General features: G+C 44.0%; 1 protein-coding gene across 1 annotated transcript in view; it reads right to left on the bottom strand.

The window, feature by feature from the left end:
* Positions 1-13,927: 13,927 nt before the first annotated feature.
* Positions 13,928-27,500, bottom strand: part of DDX46 (DEAD-box helicase 46) — a 92,416-nt gene continuing 78,843 nt past the window's right edge. Inside the window, exons 19-23 of the mRNA XM_085883496.1 lie at positions 27,293-27,481; positions 24,421-24,648; positions 23,085-23,229; positions 22,699-22,772; positions 13,928-19,268 (exon numbers count right to left, since the gene is read on the bottom strand). Of these exons, the coding sequence (XP_085739622.1) occupies positions 19,221-19,268; positions 22,699-22,772; positions 23,085-23,229; positions 24,421-24,648; positions 27,293-27,481 (684 nt within the window). The 3' untranslated portion in view covers positions 13,928-19,220. The remainder of the gene's footprint in view (positions 19,269-22,698; positions 22,773-23,084; positions 23,230-24,420; positions 24,649-27,292; positions 27,482-27,500) is intronic.

Genomic DNA, 27,500 nt, shown 5'->3' with positions numbered 1-27,500 from the left:
TGAGTGGACCACCTAGCCCGGATCACCTGTTTACATTCAACATTCCACCAGGGAACTTGGATTTTCTGACCAACTGAACTTTTGGGGAAGGGGATTGAATCCAGGGCAATGGTCTTTATGGTATTGACTAAATGGCTGTTAAAATGGTCAACGTCCTTGTTGGAATGCCCATTTGAATACAGATTACTGTATATCCGGTTTGGATGTGAAGTTGCTGATGTATTTGATAAACTCCGGCCCATGAGCACCTATGCTTTTTGCGTTCCATTGAATAATTTTCATGAATCCGCAGGGGAATCCTGAAACTGCTTGGAGTCCGACCCTTTGCCTTTTTGGCCTGATAGGCTGAATATTTTATTAACCGTCTTGGAGGAAACCCAGGCCAAATGTTTGATGGTTGCAGCGGAAATAATATTGATTTTCTCCGACATATTTTTTGCTTGAGCAACATAATTGACTACTTCAGTGAAAAAAAAAACCAATGAACCCCTTTTTATAAAATTCATATCCTCGTTGGTGATTGCACTCTCAGTTTGGCATTCTGCATCTTTTGTCTCAGTCTGAACTCCCACCAATTTCAGTTAGTACGTTAACCGGGCCTTCAGTTTTGGTCTTGCTCCGAGCCACGTACATTACCTCCACCACCGAAGGTGAAAGAGGTTCTGTTTTCACCCGTTTCTGTCTGTTTGTCTGTGTACAGGATAGCTCAAAAAGTTGTGGACGGTTTCGGAAGAAACTTGGACAGCTTGGGTGTGTGTCCACGCCAAATTGATTCGATTTTGGTGAAGACCCGAATCTGACTACAATAACTAATTAAGTGATTCTTCACCAGTGAGAAATAGGCCTCAAAAACGAAAAAAAACAAAACATTTCTACCGAGTACGATACTTCAAAAATGTATTGGGCCCGATATGTTCTCACGGATCAGGCATTACAGGGCGGAGGTACGCGCTCTACCGAGTGCCCGTCTCGTTGGGGTCTTAATTTGGGGGACCATCAGGACAGCCTCAGTATTAGACAGTTTCTCCTGCGTCTTCACCAGTTGGATCTGGGCAGCTCTTTGCAATTCGGGACATCCTCTGAAGGCGGCACTGTCGTCCTCACCACAATTAGCACAAGACATATTTTTCACTGCTGCAGCTTCCGATTCGTGCTCTCCATTACATTTGCTCCAGCGTTGTTTGCCTCCACAGGCTGGAGCAGTATGACGGAACTTTTGGCACTTCTAACATCTTAAGGGGTCTGGAATGTATTCCCGCACAGTGAAAGCTTGATACCCCAGGAAAATTTTGGGGGAATGACTGGGTTGCCAAAGGACAAAGCCATCGAGATCGTGTTGACTTTGACCCCTGTTGTAATCCTCCAAGATACTCCAAGGAAATACTCCAAGAATGAGGAATCCAATATTCTCCAACGGTTTTATTCAACTGAACATCGGAACGGAACAAGCTTTGCACTGCACACCTCCTGACCTCTCACCCCGAACTCATCATCGCACCCTCTGGCGTCCAGTCTATGCACAACACCACATACCCCCATTTCTTTCACCTCATGCATACCGTTTCTCAGTGGACAACGATAAAATTAAAGTTGAAATGCAGTAATTGCCGCAGCATGGATTAACCATAAAACAAGTCGTAATAAACATGGCACCAGTTTGAATTAGCTTCCTTTTCCTGTTCTCAAAGGACTTCACATTACATCATCACATCTTGAGTCCAGACTGGAGGTTTGCGAATTCTGGCATCCCAGCCGACGGGCACATGTTCTGATGTGTTTTACGCTGGTGGTGCGGCGATGTCAGGAAGGAGTGGTAGCTCGGTACCATCTCTTGCATACCTTTGACAGGCAGATGCTAAATGAGATGCATTCCAGATCCGTCCATCGGAGATTTTGTACGTGCGAGATCCTCTTTGCTCCATAACTTGGAGAGGCGCTGAAAATTTGGATTGTCCTTTTCGGAGGACGCCAGGTTTCCTCACTCTGACGAAGGAACCACATTCAAACTTCGCATCCTTTGCTGCTCCACGGAGTTTGTCGGTGTGCACCTTTTGCTTGTTCTGCTTCTCTTGTACCCTGAGTGCCGTGTCTTTGTGTGACGGTGTGTTGGGCTTTGGCATCTGCAAACCAGATACCTGTAGCTTGGTGTGCATCTCTCTCCCATGAAGCAGTTCAGCAGGTGATCGCTGTATCGTGGCATGTCGAGTTGCCCGGTATGTTTGAAGAAAGTCCGTTGTAAATGTTTTCCAGTCTTTCCCTGCAATGCTAGCAATGAGCAAGCTTTCCTTTAAGCTCATATTGAATCGCTCAATTTCCCCCATTCGCTTGCGGGTTGTACACTGCTGACTTGCTGTGGATAATGACTCTGTCTTTCAGAAAGGATTCAAATTCCTGAGATGTGAATTGTGAACCATTGTCAGATATCAACTCTTTTGGGTTACCTTCTCTGCTCAAGACAGTTGACAGGAACTTGATCACTGCTGTGGAAGTGACCTGGGAGGTGAAGGTTATTTCTGGCTATTTGCTAAAGTAATCAATGAGAGTGAAAGCGAAACGACAATCCGGTGGCACAGAACCGAAGGGCCCCACCATGTCGATTGCCAATTTCTCTCAAGCGGCATCGGGATAAGGAACCGGCTGTCGTGGTGATGCGTGTGTCACAGCTGTCTTGTCGTGCTGCTGGCAAGTAATGCAAGCCTCGATTGCGGACTCGACGTGCGCGTCCGTTCCCGGCCATCAACACAGATCTCTTAACCGCTGCTTTGTCCTCACTCTGCCCTGGTGCGTATCATGCGCTAATTTGATGAAATGAGGCTGTAACGCCTCCGGGACAAGATGGCGGGGAGTACCCCTCATCATGCAGTCCTCTTGTCGTGACAGTTCAGTTTGCAATCTGAAGTGAGGAAGTAGATCAGGATCCAGGCCTTTTGACATTTTCGGCCAGCGCTTTGTAAGCAATTCACACAGCTTTGTTTGAAAGGGGCAGAAAGGGGTTGGGGGGGGGGTGCTTCTGACACCTCAACAACATGGACAGGGTCAGGTTTCAGTCCCATGTGTGATGCTACATGTCCGAAAAATGATAGCTCTATCTGTCTGAAGTGGCATTTTGAAAGGTTCAGTTTCAGTCCAGCGGCATCAATGCACTGTCGCACCGCTCTGAGATGTTTGCCATGTGCTTCGGGAGTCCCTCCAAAAAATGATTACATCATCAAGGTAACACCGAGCTCTGGGTTGATTTTTTTTTTTATAAAATGGCAGACATCATCCTCTGAAATCAGCTTGGTGCTGAAGCAAGCCCGTAAGGGATTCGTTCATAGCAAAACAGTCCCTCATGTGTAATGAAGCCAGTCGCGTCCCTGCTGTTCTCATGCAGTACAACCCGGTGGTACGCACTTTGCGGATCCAATGTTGGAGAAAGTGTGCCGCCTCGCAGCTCCACAAACATTTCCTCCATGTGCGGAAGAGGATATCCGTCAATCACCACCACTTCATTTGGTTCTCCACATTGAGTCACATTTTAACGAGATGAATGAATCCCTTTGCACAACCCAGGGTGCCCTCCATGCTGTCACCGATAACATTGGAGACGAGGATTTCATTTGCAGTGCTTTGGGTAGTAGAAGTGATGCGACCATTGAGTAGTTGCATCTCAAGTGCAGCAACAAGGTCTCTGCCCAGAATGGCAGCGCCGCTCCACACTATATAAGATTCAGCAGGCACGCAGTAATTCTCGAAAGTTACATCTGTATGCAGGTAACCACGCACAGGTATCGGATTTCTCAGGTAGCTAACCAGGTGTAGTTTTGGCTGAGTCGATGACAAGTTCTTGAAACATTGCAGTTAGACGGATTCGAGAAGTATTGACACTGCCGAGCCTGTATCTAACAGTACTTCAATGTCCATCGACTCTCCCCCGGCAGCAGTAACTTGTACAGTGTCCATTATCTTATCAGCATCTCGAGCCCTATTGTCTATACTGAACACATTCACATCAGGGACGGTCACTTTGCGAACCTGTTTGGAGCCCGGCCTGGAGTATGGCCTGGATGTGGCTTGCGGTGCCTTGGCCTATGAGCTGAGCCTCCGCCATTGTCGACTCAATCTGTCGAGCCATGGTTATCGCTTTCTGTAACGTCAGTTCCATTTCTAGCAGTAAACGTTCTCTAATGCGAGGTGGGTTCGTTTTCTCAACGAGCTGGTCCCGGGTCATTTCATCCGCCAGCTCTCCGAACTTGCATGTGACGACCATCTCCCTTAATGAAACAATATATTGTTCCACAGACTCACCATCTTTCTGACCACGTTGATGAAATTTATCCCGTTCTGCCACGACATTAATTCTTGGGACAAAAAGTTCCTCAAGGCCGTAATTGCAGTCTTGTAGCTATTATCAGCTACCCTTAGTGCATAGAAGAGTCACTGAGCTCATGTACCAAAGCAATGTATCAAAAGTACACGCTTTCAGGCATCATTGAGTGAATTATCCTGTGCCGCCAACACATACTTCTCAAAGACACGAGTCCAGGCCATAAAAGGTATTGAAGGCTCACCCGGGTTTTGCACAAAGGGTGTCGGTGGAGTCAAGTTCGATCCCATCCTCGTCGCCAGTTTGTTGTATCATAAAATACTCCAAGAATGAGGAATCCAATATTCTCCAACAGTTTTATTCAACTGAACATCGGAACGTAACAAGCTTTGCAATGTTCGCCTCCTGACCTCTCACCCTGAACTCCTACTCTCCTCCTCGCCCCCTCTAGTGTCCAGTCTCTGCACAACACCACAACCCCGTCCCTGACTGTGGTGAGACCGCAAGCCTCAACAACTCCCACTTCCACTAAATGGCTCTTGATGTCGTCAATTTCAATGAAGGGATCAATCCCATAAATGACTCCTCGATTCTCCCTCAGAAACTGAGGAATCTGACACGGGATCCGGATGCCGGCAAAATATGTGGCTCTCAACACCATCTCCCGTTGAGCAATTGATATGCACTCAATGAAAAGGTCACCGGATCTGAGCTTTTTGGCCCCAGGCACGTCTCCAAATTCATTTTTAAATTCAGTGTAGCCATTTTTATTGGGTTGTCAGGGCTTCGGGATGTAACGCCGTCAAAAACCGAAAGTATAACCACAAGTTTGTGATCGTACTCTTCAGGGTTAGAGGGACCCTAGACCACTTTGGGGGGATCCGACCCATCGGGACTCTTCCGCGTGGTCTGCCCCTCTTCCTCGTTCGATTAACTCTCCATGATGAACCCTCGTCATCATCACCAGAAATGTTGATTATCCTTGATCACCTCCTCCCGGAACCCCGGAAGACTAAGATGGCCAGATTAAGATTAAGTAAAGACTCGGTTGTAATATCGGCTTAATAGGGTACAGAATATCGGAAAAAGCCGATGCACCCTCACACTCAAAACTGTCCTGTAATAGCGTCCGACTGAACTCCCCCGGACCACTCCCGTCGACGACCTCCCTCCTCCAGAGTCTCCCCTTTCCTCCTCAGCTCCTGTTGGGAAGATTCTTCCGTGATAATTCTGACAATTGATTTACAGTGATTTCAAAATTTAAATGTACAAATTAAGTTTATAAATTATAACAATTAAATTTATAAGCTATATTGTAAGTTTATAACTTCTAAGAGAAAAAAATTAGATCTAAGGAGAACGCGCTAGCGAAGAGGAAGACGAGGAGCCTCAGGAGTGTCCAGAACGACAAGAAGAGCGGTTTGTGAGTGTCTCGTCTCGAGTGAACGCTCTAAGAGACCACTTACAGAAGAGTAAGTGTAGCACACAACAATACTACGGTGCCCTGAGGTTGGCACACAACAATACTGCGGTGCCCTGAGGTCGGCACACAACAATACTACGGTGCCCTGAGGTTGGCACACAACAATACTGCGGTGCCCTGAGGTCGGCACACAACAATACTACGGTGCCCTGACGTCGGAACACAAAAATACTGCGGTGTCCTGAGGTCGGCACACAAAAATACTGCGGTGTCCTGAGGTCGGCACACAAAAATACTGCGGTGCCCTGAGGTCGGCACACAAAAATACTGTGGTGCCCTGAGATCGGCACACAACAATACTGCGGTGCCCTGAGGTCGGCACACAAAAATACTGCGGTGCCCTGAGGTCGGCACACAAAAATACTGCGGTGTCCTGAGGTCGGAACACAAAAATACTGCGGTGCCCTGAGGTCGGCACACAACAATACTGCGGTGCCCTGAGGTCGGCACACAACAATACTGCGGTGCCCTGAGGTCGGCACACAACAATACTGCGGTGCCCTGAGGTCGGCACACAAAAATACTGCGGTGCCCTGAGGTCGGCACACAACAATACTGCTGTGCCCTAAGGTCGGCACACACAACAATACGAACAACTCAGTCCATTCACATGAGATAATCTAATTTAATATCAACAATCATTTTTCCCATTACCAATAAATATCGAGGACCGGGATGCATGTCCACATCTTAAACGCAGACAAGACAAGCAGCCTCAGATCCTCGTCCTGCATAAGTCTGTACTTTTAGGCAGATTTGACTCCACAGGTCAGAATACTAAGACCAAAGAGCCCAAATTAAATTGGCTATCCTTCCACGGAGGGTTTGAACCAAACACTAATTGGGTTTCATTGTAAATCCAATGGGATTAACACATTCCAGATGATAAGTGGGAAGCTATGGCCGGAGATTATTTTCAGTTATCCACATCACATGGATACTCAACCTTCGAAATCTACACTTTATATGTGCCGCTCCCCCTGATCATTCCCAATCTTTCAAAATTTAGGAATATTCATGAATTCAGGAGCCATATCCTGACATTAAAGAGGAGAAGTGTTAGGACAGGACGGCAGTAAGGGAGGGAGGGTTCTTCCAGTCAGAGAGTAGGTGATGCATGGAATGGTCTTCATGGAAATGTAGTGGAAGCAGAAACGGTAGATAAGTTTAAACTGGAATTAGATAGGTACCTAGAAGTATTGGGTATATACAGGGGTGTAGGGTATTGGAAGGGGACCTGTAGGTATATATGGTCATTTGGGTGATTGTATTATGTATACATGTGAAGTGATTGTGACGTCTGCGGGAGGGTCTCATCGAAGGGTGAATGTGTGGTCGGCCTTTTTACACTCCTTACCCAAAACCCCACCCCCTCAAAAAAAAAACACATCTAAAATGATAATTAAAAAATACTTTTAATGTAAATATTGTTTCGGATCTGGAAACCATTTGCATTCAAACATACAGATGTCCCAAGAGTCAGTTATTCCGTGAAGTACATGTGAGACAGGTCCCTTCCTTTTGTCTAGTGGGAGAATCAAAGGTGTGCGTTGTGATGTCCTTTTAGGTAGGTTATTACATCTAATGACCATCCAACAAACCATCTAACGACATCCTACAGACAATCTAACAACCATCCAACAAACAATCTCACGACCATCCAACAAACCATCTAACGACCATCTAACAAACCATCTAACGACCATCCAACAACCAACCAGGTACCTTCCAACGCTTGCAACCCTCGCCTCACTGGCCACAGATACGGTGCAAAAAAGCGTCCAGTCCACAGTCCCTGTTCGGCTTCTCCAAGCGCTCCAATTCTTTCTTGTCGAGTCCACATGCGCGGAGCGGGCGGGCCTCGCCGGTGCCTGGCCGAGGCCCCGCCCAGAAAAGGGCGGACCCATGGGAGCCCCGTCCAATCAGGGCGGACGGTGACGTCTGTTTCACCGAGCCCCCGCCCCATTCGGGGAGGTCCATAAAAATACGACACCATCCTCAGTGCAAGAGGAGTTCTGTGGAGAGGAGTCTCAAGAGTGGGAGTATTTTGGAGGAGTTGAGTTGGTTGGTGTGCGTCTTGAGGTTTTGAGCTGTAGTTATGCATTTGGCTGGCGTTCGTTGGAGTTTTCCTGGGTCCCGTCTGCGACCCTGATCTCCGCCCTGGGATTCCGACTGCTCCGCGCGGGTTCCTCCACGGGCACGAGCCCCACGCGTGACTGTGGGCCGAGCCGCACGACCATTAGCAGGTGCCACACCGCGGAGCACCCCCTCCCTTCAACGCGCAGGTACCCAAACGAACTGCGACCCCCAGCTCGTCTCTCCCTTTCTGGCTGTGGGGGGTCTTTTAATAAATCATTTGAGTGTGTGGGCCCGTCTTGTAAGTATAAACTGTATGTGTTTTTGAACATTGTAAATTCACACCAGTATATTCCACGATAAGTCTTGTTGTGTCCTCGTTTATTATAAATAAATTATTGTAGAAATGTTCCCAGTTCGTTTCCGTCCTTTCTTTCATTGGTCCAGCATGGTTCGGATCTGAGTTTTAGCCGGGTCTTTGTTCCCGTTAATCGGTTCATTCCAGCCGGCACGGCTTTGGCAGTTTCCACTCGACTGCACCCGAACCGGAGTTGGCAGTCGATAGTTGGAACTCTACCGCAGTCGGTAGAGTGACCCGGTTCGAGCAAGACGTGCCGAGGGCATGGTTCCCCGGTAGACGACACCGCGTAGTTAATTATGTAAATTGGTTCTAGACAAAAAGACCCTACACTACGTGGTAGAGGTATTGGCATTCCACGGTCGGTTAAGGACCCGCCGCCTCACGGAGTTATCCGAGAGGGACGGCCTACAATTCCGGGAGTCTGGTGGGAGACGACGTAACTTTCCAGACCTAGCGGTCGTTCTCGCCACCGGACCCCGGCCCGCAACAATATTATTCTGTTTGCACACATGGCACCTCTCCTCTCCACACCAGTCCCATTGAGATCGAGTCTGTGTTTGTTTTATCTGGTATTGGTGCAGCACAGGCATGATTGGCTGAATGGCCTCTTCGGACATCAACATTGCTTGCTTTGTTTTCGCCCCTGTCTGTGTGTCTGTGTGTCTGTGAACATGATATCACAAACAGTTATGGACGGATTCCGACGAAACTTGGTAGAGAGGTTGGGTGTGCGACAAGGACGAATTGAGTAGTTATTGATGAAGATCCAGATCCAGATCTGAGAATTTATTTAATTCCCAAAGCGCTTCTTCACGATTGAGAGATTGGGCCGAAAACGATATACAGTCGAATACGATATAAAACCTTGTGGACAGGTTACAACAAAACGAGGTGGGTGAGTTGGTTAGGTGACGAGAACAAGCCGATTCGATTTTGGTTCAGATCTGGATTCAGATCCTATCAGTGGGATACAAAACGTGAACTGTTCACCTGGCAGAGGTATGTTCTCGACCGAGTGCTATTCTAGTTATCTTGTCCCTTGCACAGAGGGAGGCGGGGTTTTTGCATTCAATCAGTGTGTGTGTGTGTGTGTGTGTGTGTGTGTGTGTGTGTGTGTGTGTGTGTGTGTGTGTGTGTGTGTGTGTGTGTGTGTGTGTGTGTGTGTGTGTGTGTGTGTGTGTGTGTGTGTGTGTGTGTGTGTGTGTGTGTGTGTGTCTCGCCGCTACGTAACTTTTCAACAAAACGTTATTATGAGGATATAGAGAAGTCAAATTAATAATTTGGTCAAAAGGTCAAAGGTCAAGGTTGCAGAAAATCGTCAATTTCCATCTGACTTGAAATTTGAGCAGGGTTTGCATATTGGGTCACTGAAGCCTATTGCTTTTGAGGTCAAAAGGTCAAGGTCGCCTAAAATCGACAATTTTTTTGTATTTTCACCTCCGCCACTGAAGGTGGAAGGTTGTTGTTTTCACCCGTTTGTCTGTTTGTGTGCAGGATATCTCAAAAAGTTGTTGACGGATCCGGATTAAATTTTGTGGATGGGTTCGGAGTGTGACATGGACAAACTGATTGGATTTTAGTGAATATCCGGATCCGGATCCGACTAGAATTTTTTGAGCGATTCTTCACCTTTGAGAGATCTGGCCAAACGAATATATGGCATGATATCTCAAAACGTTATGGACAGATTCGGACGAAACTCGGTGGACACGTTGGGTGTGCGACAAGGAAAAAATGGTTCGATTTTGGTGAAGATCCAAATGTGGATCTAGATACGAGAATTATTTAATTTTTAAAGTGATTCTTCACCGTTGAGAGGGCCAAAAGCGATAATATAGTAATGTATAGGATATAGGATGATATTTCAAAAATGTATTGGGCTCCATATGTTCTCGTGGATCAGGCATTACGTGGCAGAGGTATGCGCTCTACCGAGTGCCCTTCTAGTTATTCCTCATTTATATTCAGGTTCAAGTTTAAATTAATAAGTCATGCGTACGTGTGCACGAGTTCGTTTATGTGCTTGTGGGATTGTGAAAGAGTGAGTATAGTGTGTGAGTACGAGTGTGTGTGTACAAGTGTATCTCGGAGCTTATTCTTCTCTCCAATCTCTTCTGTCCGAAGTAAACATCGTCCTTTACAGCTTGGAGTTCCCATATTCATCATCTGTGATTCAACTTTACCTCTAGACTCCGGGTTCTTCTCCATGATTCAGTAACACGAGGACTTCACTTTCTGAGGACTTGTAAAATGTGAATGTCCAGTCGGGTTCATCCTGTGCACACTCTTTGGACTCGATCCTTTTGACCGTGCTCACCGCCGTATAACCTGCTGGGTTTACTGTACAAACTGCTTACTTGAGTCGTGTCGTGACACATCGAGTCATGAGTTAACTTAGAGCTGCATTGTTGTCTGACATTTGTAGTTATTTAATTTGGGAATTCTTAGGAGTCATTAAGTGTTACATTTACTTAGTATTATTGTGCTGAAGGTAGCCAGTAAGGATTAATAAATATTCCTTTAAAGTTATCCTGTTGTCTCGTGTCATATGTTGGTTTCACCCTGAAAAAACATGAAGGGCATATCAGTGTCTATTTCTTTTGTGCCATGATGCCTTCTGGACTACCGGGGCACTTGCTGCGGTGCCCTGAGGTTGACATGTAACAGTATGTATGAGTAAGTGAATGAATATGAGTGTGTATTTCCAAAATGAGTGAACAACATTCAGACAAGAAGTCAGCAGGGCCAGCAAACCTACATGGACTAAATCATTCAGCACCTGCATGAATACGTGACTTTCAAAATGACATAATCCACCCTAGAATGCTCGGCACGCGTGTGTAGAACCTCGAGCAACGGAGGTCATCGGGGCAGTCAAACGTATGTTGTGTGTGTCAGATAAGGATTATCTAAAATGGCTCACAAAGTTTCTAAAATAAGCCAAAAATACTTGGAAATGTACCTGCAAGAAAGGGATGTACCTCTGCACCACAAAAGAGTTGGAGAACTTTCTGATCAACTCACCCGAAAAGCTGATATCTTGTAACTCCCCATACTGCAAACTTCCGAGGACGTGGACGGTTGCAAGGCCCGGAGGTTTGTAGATAGGCGTGTTCTACCCAAACCTTCGACCGTCCCTGCCAGTGAGTGGTCTTTGAACCTTGCGAGATTACTACATGTGAACATAGAAGGCTTGGTGATTTCTTTAATGGACGTCTGCAATCAGGAAGATGATGCCGTCAAGCATTCAAGTAGTCTTCCCAGAGGGAGACACCGTCTCTTGTTTAGTGGTTTCTTACTACTGAGTGAAAGGTCATATCTGGTGCTTGTGAGTGCACATGGTAAGTTTAAAATGATGACATTTCTATTAATCACATCTGGGAGGAGAAAAGGGGGGGGAGAGGGGAGGGAGGTGGGAGTGGGAACTCCATAGGCTGCGAGTGCCGGGATAAATATATGTTTTTGTTTGGTTCCGAGTCCACAAGATAAATTACACCAGATGTTTGCACCTATTGTTAAAAGGAGAAGCATCTGTCCATGTTCGTTAGTACGAGTGTGTGAATAATGGGCGTGTCCTTGTTCATGTGTGTTGTTGATAGTTATCTCCATAATTCGGATTTCAGAAGGTGGAACGGAGTCCTCCCGGGACTCGAAGTATCCACCTTCGTTTCGGTGAAGGATCATGATTCATGGCCTAAGTTGTGAAGTTGTGTTGTTCTCAAAGTTTTGTTTCAGGCTCTTTTCAGGATCGTCACTGAGCCCCAGACAGCCTCCAACTGTAGTTTGTTTGTGGTAATATTCCCAGGGATAGTTTGTAGGATCTTTGTGAGGTTCTTCTTTATCATTCCCATTGCTCCAATTATCACTGGTACAATTATGGTGCTCAACAGCTTCCAGGATCTTTTCACTTCATTCGTGAGATCATAATATTTGGTCATTTTCTTGATTTCTTCATTATTTAGACCAAAATCACTGGGTACTGAAACCTCAATTAATTATACCTTCTTTTCCTTTTTGTATCCGAGTATACTGGGATAGAGAACAGTTTCAGGAAGGAAGTTCCATAGACAGGAGAAGCGAGGAGCAAAGGAGTTGTGGTGTGCAGTCAGCTGGGACGTTGAAAGTTTAACCAGGATGGGGTTGATGGAAGAATGCATACATCCTGGATTTGCTGGGGAGGGTGAGAGGGCTGAGATTACAGAGGCAGCAAATGTTTGTTGAACAGACAGTATAAAATGGAGAGAACACTGACATGCAGATGATGCGAAGGCAACAAACCTTGTGCTTTGGCCTCAACACGGGAGATTCCAATAATGTTGAGAATTTTAGATTCCACAGAATCTCGATGGATGTGATGCTGTGTCATCAGCCCATAGTGGACAGCAGTATTCCATTGAGCTATTGACAAAGGCTTTGTCGACTATGAGTAGCTCTGAATGTCCAACGAAAGACCAGGAACTATATTGTGTTGTTTAGTGCTGGAATATGCGAGGTCGAGATAGTTGTACACTCTACAGGTAGTAACCAAACATGGGTTTTTGTTTTACTCTGGGTGGAAATAATCAACGGTTCATGTGACTTGATGTCTCAGCAAGCAATCCTATTTTCATCGTGCGATGTTTTATAATAATGCAGACCATCATTTTCGAGGATCGCAATGGCGGTCCATCGCGCCCCTCATTTTGAGTTTGGGTGCGTGATGGATCACTCTCCGAGAATACTTTTATTTATTTATTTTTGTTTGTTTACATAGTCGAGGCACATGGAAGAGCTACTCGGCCACAGATTTGTGCACATTTACGTTTTCATTGTGGAAATCTTGAAACGGTCTTCGCTGATCGCTTGTCGTTCAGAGATACGATTGATATTATGTCCAATAATACATCAAAGTTGATAACATTTGTTGGCTGGAATGTCGCCCCTGCCAGCGGGTATGTCATTAACGAACACACAAAATTAGTCACACAATCACAATGACACACATTCAGACGATACAAAATCCATCTTTTAAAAGGAGCCGTGTCTGTCCGTTTGCTTGCCGTGTTATAACTCGAGAACGGATTAACGGATTTCAACGAATCCAACAACGGTGGATTCAGGGAACTCATGGGAAGGTTTGTGACACAAATAAATAAATAAATGTTGGTTTGTGTATGGGTACATGGGCACATGTGGCGAAACTGCAAACGCCAACTTGCGACGCTGGTTATCCCCGCATGGAGGGTAGGATCCCCCAAGAATCCTTTTTTGTTATTTCCCCATCGATTAGCCATCACAGCAAAGATTGGTATTCCTGTCAGCGAAGAGATTGGTCTTATATGCTAGTTATAGTTAATTATCAATAAACATCACAAACAGTCTCAATATTGAGTAAAAATTTCTCTTCACTGTAATCACACTCCCATCCCAAACTTCACGAGTGCAATCTGTTGCTCTCCTAACATTTTCCAATGTGATGGTCTGGTTAACCACTTTGAAATTGCCACTCTTTCGTTTAAATGCATAAAATGATGTTCAAAAGGTTTGATTTACAGATATTGTGTAAGTAATGGCAAGTTAAAAGTGCCCGGCGAGCCAAACCGATTCAGTGAAAACACAGCGCACGCGCAAAAGGCCTTGTTTAGCATTCATACATCATTTTGAAAGTCCTGTGTTGGTTACAAACTATAAAATGAAGGAAATAAAAACAAATCAGAATAAAAAGATTTTGATAAAGTATATTCAAAATGATAATGGTAGGGAAAAAATAGCAGCAATCCATGACTTACAAACAGGAGGTTTTCACTTTTGATATCAATCTCTCGATATACTTGGAAATAAAAACATCTTCCTGTCGCACTGTTTGTCCCCAGGGTGGAGAGAGGTGGGAGGAGGGAGGGAGAGGTGGGACGAGGGAGGGGGGGAGAGAGGCGGGATGGGGGGTGGGAGAGGTGGAACGGGTGGTGGGAAAGGTGGGAACGGGGGGTGGGAGAGGTGGGAAGGAGAGGTGAGATTTGAGCAAGATGTTCGAACGGAGGGGGAGGGGAGAGGTTGGAACAGAGGTGATTCGGGTGGTTCGGGCAAAGCAGTGGTATCATCAAGTTGTGCCAAACCTGGGTAAAAGTCCTAAGATTGTGACATCAACTGCTACAGTTTCAATCCCAAGTTATTACTCTCCAAGGATCTAAATATTGATCAGAACATGGAGGTTAGAAACTTAAAAAGGCTTACCGAAAATAAAACAAATAAAACAAAAGCGATAGCATGGAAGAAACAGGTAAATTAGATACAATTTACTTGGTATGTTACTTACTCCATGCCGAAAGAAAAAAACTACTCCCCCAAAATATTCAACAATATTACAAAATGTACTCAAAATTCAGAATCATCAGATGATAAAGCACAAGTAATTGAAAGCATACAAGGTTCAAAACAAGCCAAGAAAGCAAAAAGCACGGACGGTGACAGTCGAGTGAAAGCAAACAAGGAAATGACCGATTAAATTGGCCGGTTTAAAGTTAACATCCGAACTCACAATACTGGGGTACAATGTTCAAATCCAAGCCTGGTGTTGGTTGAGTGGCTAGGGTGGCTGGCTTGGGATCCTCAGGTCCTGAGGTCGAACCCCGTTGGCCCCTGAATGAACACCAGGTGGGGTTGACTCAGCCTGTCATCCTTCCGAGGTCAGCGAAATGAATACCAGTGTACTGGTATATGGGCACAGCATCAGCGGCACAGCCGTACTCCAACAAAATGATAGCTATCCTGCAGCCAAGCTGCCATATGCAAGAAGAAGAAGAATGAGAAGAAGAAGAAGTCGTAGAAGAAAGCTCAAATCCCACACATTGTCAGTGCTCTTTGTTTACAAATTTCCTTGTAATTTATGTGAAATTAAATTGACATCTCCTAATATCCTTATCCTACAAGTGACATGTATAGAGCTCAGTAAAGGGGTTGAGAAAAGGTGTCAGAGCCTGATGGGAGGCCGGTTATTATTGTGGAACATGGTCATGTCTACGTTTTATTTGATTCATCACTTGATTTCAGCCAAAGCAAATCTATGACGTCACTACATTGCCCACCTGTCTTTTCCACTGAAGCGCGGGCACTGGCCCAAGAGCCAGAGCATGTAAATGTCCATGTATGTCAGAATACATTTATTCATAGGCAGACAGTCGCTGCTTGGCTGCATCATTTTCTGGGGGCACGGCTGCGCCGCTGATGCAATGCCCCCTGTTACGCATTTTGACAACCTCAGAAGGATGACAGGCTGAGTTAACCCGCCTGGAGTTAATTCAATGTAACGACAGGGGCTTGAACTCAAGACCCGAAGATCTTAAGCCAGCCACCCTCACCATAAAGTCAACACCAGGCTTATAGGAGTACATATTCGCAAGGGATGAAATAAACACTTGGTTGAGGTCCAGCACCTACAGAAAGTTTACACCCCCTTTTAAAATGTTCACCTTTTGTTGCCTCAAAGCCTGGAATTAAATTGCATTAAATCAATTTTCCCCACCTTTATTTACACATCGTAACCCACAACTTCCAAATGAAAAACAAATTCTACAAATTTCAGAAAATAAATTAAAAATACAAAACTAGAATATCTTGGTTGGATAAGTGTCCACCCTCCTGAGTTAATACTTGATGGAAGCACCTTTGACAGCAATTACAGCTGTGAGTCTGTTGGGATAGATCTCTATCAACTTTGCACCCCTTGATTGGGCAATATTTGTCCATTCTTTTGCACAAAACTGTTCAAGTTCAGTCAAGTGGTGTTGGGAGCATTGAGGGACAGCAACCTTCAAGTCATGCCACAGATTTTTGATTGGATTTAGGTCAGGGCTCTGACTAGGCCACTCAAGGACATTTACATTTATGTTCCTTAGCCACTCCACTGTAGCTTTGGCTGTGCACTTCAGGTCGTTATCATGCTGAAAGGTGAACTTCTGTCCCAATTTCTGCTTTCTGGCAGAGGGCAGCAGGTTTTCCTCTAGGATTTTTCTGTATTTTCCTCCATCCATTTTCCCTTCTATCCTGACAAGTGCCCCAGTCCCTGCTGATTAGAAACATCCCCCTAACGTGATGCTGCCACCACCATGCTTCACAGTCTGGATGGTGTTCTTTGGATGATGTGCTGTGTTGGGTTTGGGCCAAATGTAACATTTTGCATTTCGAGTAAAAAGTTCCATCTTGGTTTTGTGAGAACACAAAACTTTTTGTCACATGGCTTCAGACTCTCCGGAGTGGATTTATTTTTGCATACCTCAAACGGGACTCAAAGTGGGAAATTTTGAGTAATGGCTTCCTTCTTGCCACCCTACTGCTCAAGCCAGACTTGTGAAGTTCTTGGGATATTGTTGTCACATGCACACAGTGATCAGTCTTTGCCAGAAAGGCATGTAGCTCTTTCAAAGTTGCCATTGGCCTCTTTGATTCGTCTTCTTGCTTGGTCATCGTTGGAGGGACGTCCTGATCTAGGCAGGGTCTTCGTGGTACCATACCCCTTCCACTTCTTAATGACTGTCTTGACTGTGCTCCAAGGGATATTCAAGACCTTTGAAATATTTTTATACCCATCCCCGACCTGTGCCTTTTCACAACTTTATCCCGGAGGACTTTTGAAAGCCCCTTGAATCTCATGGTTGAGTCTTTGCTGTGAAATGCACTACCCAGCAGAAGAAACCTACAGGAACAGCTGATTTTATTCTGAAATAATCAGAATCACTACAATTTAACACAGGTGGAGGCCAATTAACTTGGTGTGTGATTTTGAAGGTGATTGGTTACACCTGAGCTAATTTACAATGGCTATTATAAGGGGGGGGGAGAGGGGTGGACACTAATCCAACCAATATATTCTAGTTTTGTCATGTAATTAATTTTCTGAAATTTGTAGAATTTGTTTTTCACTTGGAACAAGTCTGATTTAATGCAATTTATATCCAGGTTATAAGGCAACAAAAGGTGATAATTTTAAAAGGGGGTGTCGACTTTCTATAAGCATTGTATGCAAGCCACCATGGGAGTCTATTGCGATTCAGAAGGGAGGGGGGAGGTGGAGGGAGGGTACGGCATGTGAACATGTAGAGCGTCGGCAATATGGTGTGGGGTCCGGGACCTGCCCAAAGGGACGGAAAATTTTGGGTTCTACATGCTCCCTGGTACAAATGGTACCTTTTGATGCGTTTTCAGGGGAAATATTCTTCAGTGGCTGAGAGATGAATGAGAACAGAACAAAAGGAACGGCAGAAGGAAGGGGGAGGGAAACACATCAACAGCAAGGATGGGGGACAAAATAGAGGGAGACTTGGACAAATAATGACGTGGGGAACAATGAGGCTGAGTGGAAAACACAGAGGGTGAACAAAATGGAAAGACGCAAACTGGAAGGAAAAACTGGAAACGTGGAAACAGGTAGGTACAGGAAGAGTGAACGAGGGAAGAAAAGATCATCGTTTTGGATTAGGGATGATCTGAGATGATGGAGAACAACAGTCTTGAACACTTGGAGGGAAGAAGGAGATTGAAGAGGATGTGGAAATTGGTTCCACAGGTGGGAAAAGCAAGAGGAATTAATTAATGAGTAGAGATGAGCAGTGATTCTGGATTTTGGGAGTTTTGCCAGAAGCGGGATAATGGTGGACCACGTGTGCCCTGCAGAAACCTGGGGGAAGTCAAAGAAAAGCATGGAAAGAGCAGTGAGTGCAAGACAAGAAAAGAGGTGCTAAAACATAGAGACCACTGACTTATCTGAGATGAGTGGTTAAACGTTTGTCCATATTGTCTGAGAGATGTAGATGGAGTCGTCACTGTTTGGAGGACAAAACACCACACAGACGGACAAGAAGTGGGAGAGGAGGGGAAGTTACAGCCAAAGGTACTCCTGGGGGTTGGGAGGTGTAAGGGCAGTAGAAGAGGGGGCAGGGAGAGAGGGGAAGCCAAGACGGGGTGGGGCGAGAGAGGAAGCCAAGACGGGGCGGGGCGAGAGAGGAAGCCAAGACGGGGCGGGGCGAGAGAGGAAGCCAAGACGGGGCGGGGCGAGAGAGGAAGCCAAGACGGGGCGGGGCGAGAGAGGAAGCCAAGACGGGGCGGGGCGAGAGAGGAAGCCAAGACGGGGCTTCCTCTCTCGCCTATTATCTCGATCAACATCCTGTTAATTTCATTCATTGGTCTATCTGTTCGCCGATGCAGACCGACATTCACCTTCACCAGCAAGACTAGTTCACCATTGTACAAGACTAGTTCTTCATTCTACACATTATCAATGATGAGTTTGAATGCCATTGCCATGGCAACGAGCACGCTTACATTTACCTGGAAAAAAAAGACAGATCAAAAATAATAATTGATCGATCAATATATTTCCAGGCAAGTTTAAAGTCCTCACAAGTTTAATTAGACTATCACCAGCGATTCATTACTCAACAAAACAAACAAGAATAACTGAAACAAAGCAATAAAGTTCATGTTCATTGCATGTTGATACCAGTAACAGAGACACAACGTCCATGTAATGAAACAGCAGGACAAAGCGATTGTGAATGCTCAGAAAATAATACTGATGCAAAAATCACAACAAGCTGGATAGTCAGGGTCTTGGTTTAACGTGCTGATCACTGTGTTGAACAACCATTGGGTAATGTATCGCCAGTTTAACAACCCATTCAGATCACTGCATTTAAGAAACGAAAAGATATACTCCGATAGGAGACTCTGACTCTCTGTCAGCACAAGCTGTCAAAATGAAGACACATTATTTAAATCTTGAAAGCAACACAAACAATAAAAGGTACAATTTTTATTATTAACCACAAAGGAAATTACAAATGTAAGTCAGCACACACTATTGGTCTGCAATGAAACCGATTTGTGCACCACCGAGATAAATCTGCTGGAAAGTCACAAAAGTCATAAAAGTATGTATGTGCAATTTAAGGAGCCATGCACCGGGACAATGCGGAGTTCCACCGTCACTCCATACACGCTCATCACATGCACTGCAATCTCGCTCACAAAACCTTGTAACGGCCTTTGTTGATTGGCTGGTAGGAATTTTGCTGCAAAAGAGGGATGGAGGTTCAGCAGGATTACAAAGTACAAAATGTTCCACCATGTGCATTATTAAAAGGTTAACTGAACATGGACTCACACCGACGAATCAAACGAAAACTCGCACTCCAAGCATTTTTATGCATTTAATCAAGTCCAAGATGGATTTGATACAGAAACCTGGAAGCAAATGAAAAACTTAAACAAGAAACTGTGATAAATATACAGATGTGACCAAAAATATTGGCACCCTTGCACTTTTTTCAAATAATGCACCATTTCTTCCAGAAAATTGTTGAAATTAAAAAAACTATTTTGGTGTCCACAGATGTATTTCTTTGGTTTGTAGTGGAACAAAACAAAAAGAAGCTGAAAAAGTTACTAAATCTTAGCTTATTCCACAAAGAAACCAATAATGGCCTGGACATTATTATTGAAGTTGAGAGATATAATTATATATCAAGAAGGTGATTCTCCTTTACTTTGGAATTGAACTCACCTGTGGTGAGTTGCAGGTGCCTGCAATATAAAAATCATTCATTCAACCAGTTTGAATAGAGAAAAGGAGTCATTCTGCTGTTTTGTGTCACTATGTGTACCACAATGAACATGGAGAAAAGAAAGAAAACCAGAGAATTGTCTGAAGAGGTCAGACACAAGATTGTAGCCAAGCATGGACAATCTCAAGACGACAAGTCCATCTCCAGAAACATTGATGTTCCTGTGTCCACTGTACACAATGTTATCAGAAAGTTTAAGGCCCATGGCACTGTAGCCAACCTCCCTGGACGTGGCCACAAGAGAAAACTTGATCGAAGATTGCAGCGAAGGATTGTTGTAATGGTGGAGAAAGCACCTCGATCAACTGCCAAACAGATTCAAGCTGACCTTCAGATACAAGGTACGACAGTTTCAATTCACACCATCCATCACCAACTCAATGAAAGGGAGTTCTATGGCAGGAGACCCAGGAGGACTCCACTGGGGAGAGAGAGAGAGAGAGAGAAGAAAGCCTGACTGGAGTTTTCCAAAATACACCTGAACAAGTCGAAACCCTTCTGAGAGAATGTTCTGTGGACAGCTGAGACCAAACTAGAGCTTTGTGGTAAAGCACATCATCTCTGTTTCCAGAAAACAAAATGAAGCCGTCAAAGAAAAAAACACCTTCCCTACATTCAAACATTGAGGAGGTGTAGTGATGTTTTGGGGTTGCTGTGCTGCCTCCAGTACTGGGTGCCTTGAATGTGTGCATGGCATTCTGCAATCAGGAGATTACCAAGGAATTTGGGAGCGCAATGTTCAACCCAGTGTCAGAAAGATGGGTCTCCATTGAAAGTCACCCCAAACACACTTCAAAAACCACCTGGGAATGGTTCAAGATAAAACACTGGACTGTTCCTGAAGTTGCCGGCAATGAGTCCGGATCTAAATCCCATTGAACACTTGTGGGGAGATCTGAAAACAGCAGTTGGGAGAAGGCACCCTTCAAATCTGGGAGAACTGGAGCAGTTTGCACCAGAAGAGTGGGACAAACTGCCATTCGGGAGGTGTAGGAAGCTCATTCATGGATATAGGAAGTGCTTGACTGCAGTTATTTTGTCCAAATACTGTGATACCAAATATCAAGTCGAAGTTGTCAATAATTTTATTTGATGATTTTAAAGGATATATTAAGTTCTGAATCAAAAACAAAGGTTCTGTCACATTAACAGTGAAATAAAGAATTGTGAAGAACAAATACTTTTGTCAATTTCAACGTATTTTTAGAGAAAATTGTGAGTTATTTGAAAAAAGTGCAAGGGTGCCAATATTTTTGGCCACGACTGTTTCTGACGGGTGGTCATCAAGAAGGCCTCGGAACAATAAATTACAGAGCTCGAGATACTGAAGTGTGTATGTGTGTGTGTGTGTGTGTGTGTGTGTGTGTGTGTGTGTGTGTGTGTGTGTGTGTGTGTGTGTGTGTGTGTGTGTGTGTGTGTGTGTGTGTGTGTGTGTGTGTGTGTACACAGTGCCTTCATAAAGTATTCGCACCCCTCAATTTTGTCACATTTTGTTGCATTTCAGCCTGAATTATAAATGGATTAAATTTAATTTTTTTGTTACTGATCTACACAAAATACCCCATAATGACAAAGTGAAAACATGTGCTTAGAATTTTTTTTACAAATGAATTAAAAATGAAAAGCTGAAATATCTAACTCTAACAACTTCGCTTTGGAACCACTGTAATATTCCATGTATAGATTGGCAGCAATTGGTGGGATCGGGGAGCCCATAGCACAACCATGTTGGCGGAAAAAAAAACTGGTCTTTGCATGTGAAGTAGGTTGAGTTCAAGCATAAGGACACCATATCCACAATCTGATCCACATGGAGGCTCGTATGTTCCTTAAGAGCGTTGTCCTTTTCAAGGCATTCACAAACTATAGGCACAGCATCCATTGTCGGGATGGAGGTGAAAAGAGCACTGATATTATGGGAAACAATGGACTCGTCTTCCTCAACAATTCAGTCTTTGGTTTTCAAAACAAAGTCTTCAGTATAACGCACATGATGATCAGAAAAACCAACCAAGGGGCTAAAAATCTGTCCTACAAATTCAGCAATATTATACGTGCAAGTGTCCACACTGCCAGCAATAGGTCGAAGGGGAATCGGATCCAGCTTGTGTATCTTATGAAGACCATAGAAGGCTGGGATACTAGTTTCTGCGGGTTGAGTGAGGAATCGTTTTGTTGAACCCGTATGAACCAACATAGTCATCCAGCTTATGAAGAGGCTTTGAACTCTGCTGGATTTCCCCACTTGAACCTGCATGGTCACAGCTTTGATAGCAGTCAAGTGGTCATCTTAGACAGAGAAAAAAAGTGGTTTGCTGGAGATGTAAAGGAATCCATTTGGGAAAGAGTTGAATCACCATCTCTCAACAAAAAAAGGCAGTTTGTGATTTCATCTGTCACGTACGTGGGACAAGGCTCTAACATCTCTTCCATGTCGTCTGCGACCGTCACGTGATGCCCAGATTGGTATACATACCAACTCACCCTACCACCGGCGGAGGTCACGTGGCGATTCTCAAGTTTCTTCTTCACTTCAACATCTGCCATGACCAAGACGAGTGGATACTCACAGAAATGTCCGCTTCACTGACTCGTAAGTCCAGTTTTTTTCAATAATAAGAATTTAGTGTTTTAATTCGACTGGATGAATAATAACAATCTGCATCGATTGATTCAAAATAGTTTGACATGTGACTATAAGGAAACCAAACAACTGTGCATCATTATAAACCCTGAAAAAGATGAATTACACGAGTTGCATTAAATGTCCAAGTTATCCCCCGTGGTGGCCGGTCGATTGCCATGACAACACCACGATATGATGTATGTGAATAAAAGGGATTGTAATCATAAAGCACTCATCAGCAGAAGCTCTTACCAATCTGATGAGTTCCTCTTTGATAAGCCGAGTGATCTCGGCCTTTGCCTTTTGTACAGAAAGCTCACTCGTACCTGCAGGCCATAGGGAAGGAAGTTTTGGGGCAACCAGAAAGCAAATTGTTAGTGCCAAATTAGCCTCCCATGATATTTAAAATCCTACACAATGCAGAGCGCTTTGAACTTTACTTGATGAATGACAAAACCACGTTATTTCTGCATAAGGTGGGTTCTGGATACAGGTTACTAAATGGTGTACTGTTTGTGTGGAAATGTAACAAACCTGGGGGAGGGGTGTTAAGGATTAAACAATGGATGATAAAAACAGGGTAGCGGAGGTGTGTGAAGACGTCGGTACGACACAACTAAATGCTCGCAGATACTCACTTTCGATGGCCAGGTATATTTTCCTCTCGCCTTCCTTGGGTTCTTTACCAGGAAGGAAGTACGTCCCACGGATTGTGATGGCTGCCTCTGAGTATTCACTGATCTGCGCTAACGCCTCTTTGGATGTCACCTTCCAGCGTGCAGTCTAAAAGTACAAACACAAAAAACCTCGGAATGCATCAATATCAAAATAAACTCGATATCTGCGATCACAAAGCGATCACCAAAGGTAAGACTCCCCCCCAGCTTACCTTTGGCGATTGCCTGTGACTTACCCTTCAAGCATGATCAAATGATGGCCATTTATTTTTCAGACCACCATATGACCTTGATCTTTAACATTTAGGGATTAAGAAAATGTGTCGCCATTTACAATCTAGCCATAAAACCCAACATCATGAAAATATGAGGAAAGTCATTCAAGTTACGATGAAATGGTGTTTTTTGTTAATTAGATCACAATCGAAAAAAAAAATTAGGTCAAGGACACGAAACAAATATCAGGTGCACATTAGTGCAAGTACACTGTTGTTATGCAAGAACATCTTGCAACGCCAAGCAGTCTTTGAGATTGCACAACGGCAAGATTGAGTAATGACAAAAAACAAACGCTTTTTTTTTTTAAGACTACCATTTGACCTTGACCTTTAACCTCGAGGGGTATGATTTAAATTTAGTGTAAATATGCCTTACTCGAGGATATCTAGAGGGCAATTTCGTTCCAAGTGGACATACCTGTTGGGTTTTGGTGAACAATGTTAAAATGTCAATAATTGGGTCATGACCTTAAAATATAAATTGTACCTGTTAACATAGGTCAGGTCAAAAAAATTATGTCAACCCCGTATACTTTCTATTCCCATCGTTGATGAAAAATTTCATTCAGAAGTCTCAACCGGATGCAAGATACAGCTCGGACATTGACAAAAAAAAAATCCGAAATGGTGGTTTAGTACTCCGAGGGGTGCAAGAAACTCTGGGGTCCCATTAAAAATTGGGGACACCAATTGTTGAAACAAACCCTACAAGAGGTATAAGCCCCCCCCTCCCTATCCTACAGAAGGAGGTTTAAATACTCCTCACTGAGGCACAGCATTGGTACACGTTTGACTCATTGGCGAGAGCATTTACGGGGAAGACATGTTTGGAGAAATCCAGGTGTGGAAGTACAACTCATGATAAAGAAATATCAACTTTGCCAAAATGGGAGATGAAAGCTGAAGTACGGATTTGTAACTCGGTACTTGATTTTTCTGATTCTCATTATTATAGTGACTGAAAATGCAGGAAGGAACAATTGTACCTGTTGAAGACGAGCGATGCACGAGAAACTCACCTGCGGGAAGTCATTGATTTCCAGCTCCTCCTCGTATCGCCGTGTGGGCTCAGGTTGCAACTTCTCCTGCTCCTTTTGCTCCTCCTCAATCAGCTTCTCCACAGGCACATAGTTCAGCTTGGCGTTCACCTTCTCAGCAAGTTGCTCTGCCAGCGACTTAGCAGTCACGGCCGTGGACACAATTGTGCCGACGCGCATTATGCTGTTTGCCGCTTGCTGGATCACATCCTGGAAGAGGGTTCAATGGGCAGAAGAGAACATGTAAAAATGAAAAGTAAGATTATAAAAAGGGTGAAGCTCGTTGGAAAAGCCAGACTTTAGGCGAATAGACAAACAAGGGAAACGCAGACAGACATCGGAGTCGAAGTGTGTAGAGAAATAAGCAGACAATGGACAAGGAAAGAGAGCAGATTGACAGGAAGGTATGAGAGAGAAAAAGAGAGAGAAAAAAACGAGATGCAAAAGGTTGCAGGTTTGAAGAAAAATATTTATAACAATTGCACAATGCAATGACAAAACAAACCCATCTTAAACATTTCTATGGCTCGTTTATTTCATGATGTATAAGCATCTATTCGGCCAAAGTAACAAGGTACGTCTGTCTGGTTTATAACCTAACCTAATACATTTTAATGCAACCCTATTTTTTCACCCCATATAAACAAATATATAAATAAGAAAATCCCCTTGAGTAAGTAAATTATCTCAGTCTTGGTCCTATGTGCAATTAATGTACAAGCTCCTCCAGGATCCTCCACATTCAATGGGATAAAAGGACCATACATCGACAAGTCTCACTTTAAAAAAAAAAAAAAAAACAGGAAAAGGACTTCAGATTTACATGGGATGAAAAACCTGTGCATCATGTGTGGAGATTAATTTAAATAGAACAGCAAAGTGGGCTGGCAAGATACCCTCGATGTACGTGGACTCGCCTCTGAGCAGTCGAGCCTGGGTTTGAACCCTGACCCAGCTGTAAACTGTCACCCTGGTGTTTCGCAGGCAAGTCGAGGGATCAATGTGCGTGCTGTCCCTCAGATGGACATGAAGATGGCCATCCCCTCTGCCAGCATTTGGTGGACGTTAATGATGCATTGGTCATTGGTTTACAGTTAAGGTGTTTCGTGAAGAGTCGGTCAGCTATCGCAGGAACTCTAAACAAATTACAAATTCTGCCCTGACTACCATTGACAAGGAAAGGGCAAACCACCCAATGTAGAACACCAGTCAGGTAAAATAGGAAAGTTGGTCGGGGAAGGTGACGAGGGTGAGAGAGACACCGATGAGCTTGTGCATGAGGTCACGATCCATTCTGGTCAATCCACATGTGTTGTTTACCATTCATTTGTACTAATATACATCCTGGAGATGTATTATGTGAGGTTATAAAAGGGATGAATTTGTCAAAAAAATCCAAACAAACAATGATAACAAGAAAGAGCAATCAGAGATTTCAGACCCTCGCAAGAACTTTTGTGTGGTGTTTTTGTAACTTTGTGTGGTGTAATTTATGAGACATAATTACAACTGCCACTTTATAACTGCTGGCAGTGATGACCGAGTACCAAGAGGTCCTACTTTGATTGGACACCTGACCCTGACCCATTATGTTTTTTTTAATTATCATCCAATTGAATTAAGAATTGCATTAAAATAAATTCAATTCAAATCAAATGGAAGACCAAATCGGAACACTCCTGCATTGGAGTCATCAGAAGGAACCTGAACAAGCAAAAAGCAAAGATGGAGTCATAAGGAGGACCATGCATCGGATTCACATTTCAGCTGCGACTCCTCTACCTTCAAACTGATCCAGGAACAGCCAAGTGAACCATAAAAAAAAAAAAAAAAAATCAAAAAGAAACCAGATCAAATGTTTTTATAATTCTGGCTGCCAGACCATGTGTCTGATGAAGGTGAAATTTAAAACATTTATTTCCCATCACGACAACATCATAATTTGAAAGTTTCAAGTCAATTGATTAAGCAGTTCCATAGAAAACATTATTTAATATTTTTCTTCAAGCCAATATGGCTGCCAAACCACGTGATCTATCAATTATTCCTGAAAACAAACTTGTACACCAAGGCTTGGGGAACATTTGTGTGAAGTTTCCCTCTCGATCTGTCCAGACGTTCTGGAGAAGACGATTTTTTTTATAGGTTTTAAGGTAAAAACCAATATGGCTACCAAACCATGTGACCTATGATATCATATGTATGAACCTTTTGTTCCTCATGTGGATAGGAGCTCATACCTGTGAAGTTTTCCCTCGATCTGTTCAGCCACTTCAGAGAAGATTTTTGAAGGTTTTTTTTTTTTCCACAAACAATATGGCTGCCGAATCACGTGCCCAATGACATCAAATTTTCTGTGACATTGTATCCTGAGATGAGCCTCAAAAATTTTCATGCTGATCGGATGTAGCATTCTACATATGCAATTATGACGTCATAAAATAAAATCACACTTATTCCCCATGAGGAGTACTTGCCATGTGCCAAGTTTCAATTCTGTCCTTTGTGGAGCTTCAGATACAGAGGTCCAAAGTTTTTCCAACCTGGCTGCCACACTACGTGAACTATGACATCATAATAACCATTAAAACATTACACGCGAGTTGATCCACCTATGGTGAAAATTTCATCTCAATCTGACAAGTGGTTGCGGAGAAAAACACAAAAGTTCTGTGGGGACAAACAAACAAAGACAGACAGACAGACCCAAATGCAATACCCTCTCCTTCAGCGAGGGCAATAATAAATCCGCAATTATGACGTCGTTTTTTAAAATTTGCCCCATATTGAACACTTATCTGTTCCACTATTCCAAACAAGTCGAGGTTGAGAACTGCATGTGGGATGGCTATACCATTGCATCTTGGCCAAGATTCTTCTGGAGGTTAATCTTGGAAGCAAGGCGTTTCGCCATCTCCAACTTCTGTGCATTGCTGCCGGACGGGGCAGGAACCGAGGCGGTGCCCCCCACAGAGATGCTGGCACCAGAGGCATCCCGCACGGTCTTCTTCGAGCGGAACATGTTTTCAATCTGTTCGTCTATCTGTCATTCAGAGACAATA

The sequence above is a fragment of the Eptatretus burgeri genome, chromosome 5, assembly GCF_056783735.1.
Source record: "Eptatretus burgeri isolate ZD-2024b chromosome 5, Ebu_testis_v1, whole genome shotgun sequence".
Taxonomy (NCBI): Eukaryota; Metazoa; Chordata; class Myxini; order Myxiniformes; family Myxinidae; genus Eptatretus; species Eptatretus burgeri.
Note: the sequence above shows the minus strand (reverse complement) of the source record. Positions and strands in the feature narration are given on the sequence as shown.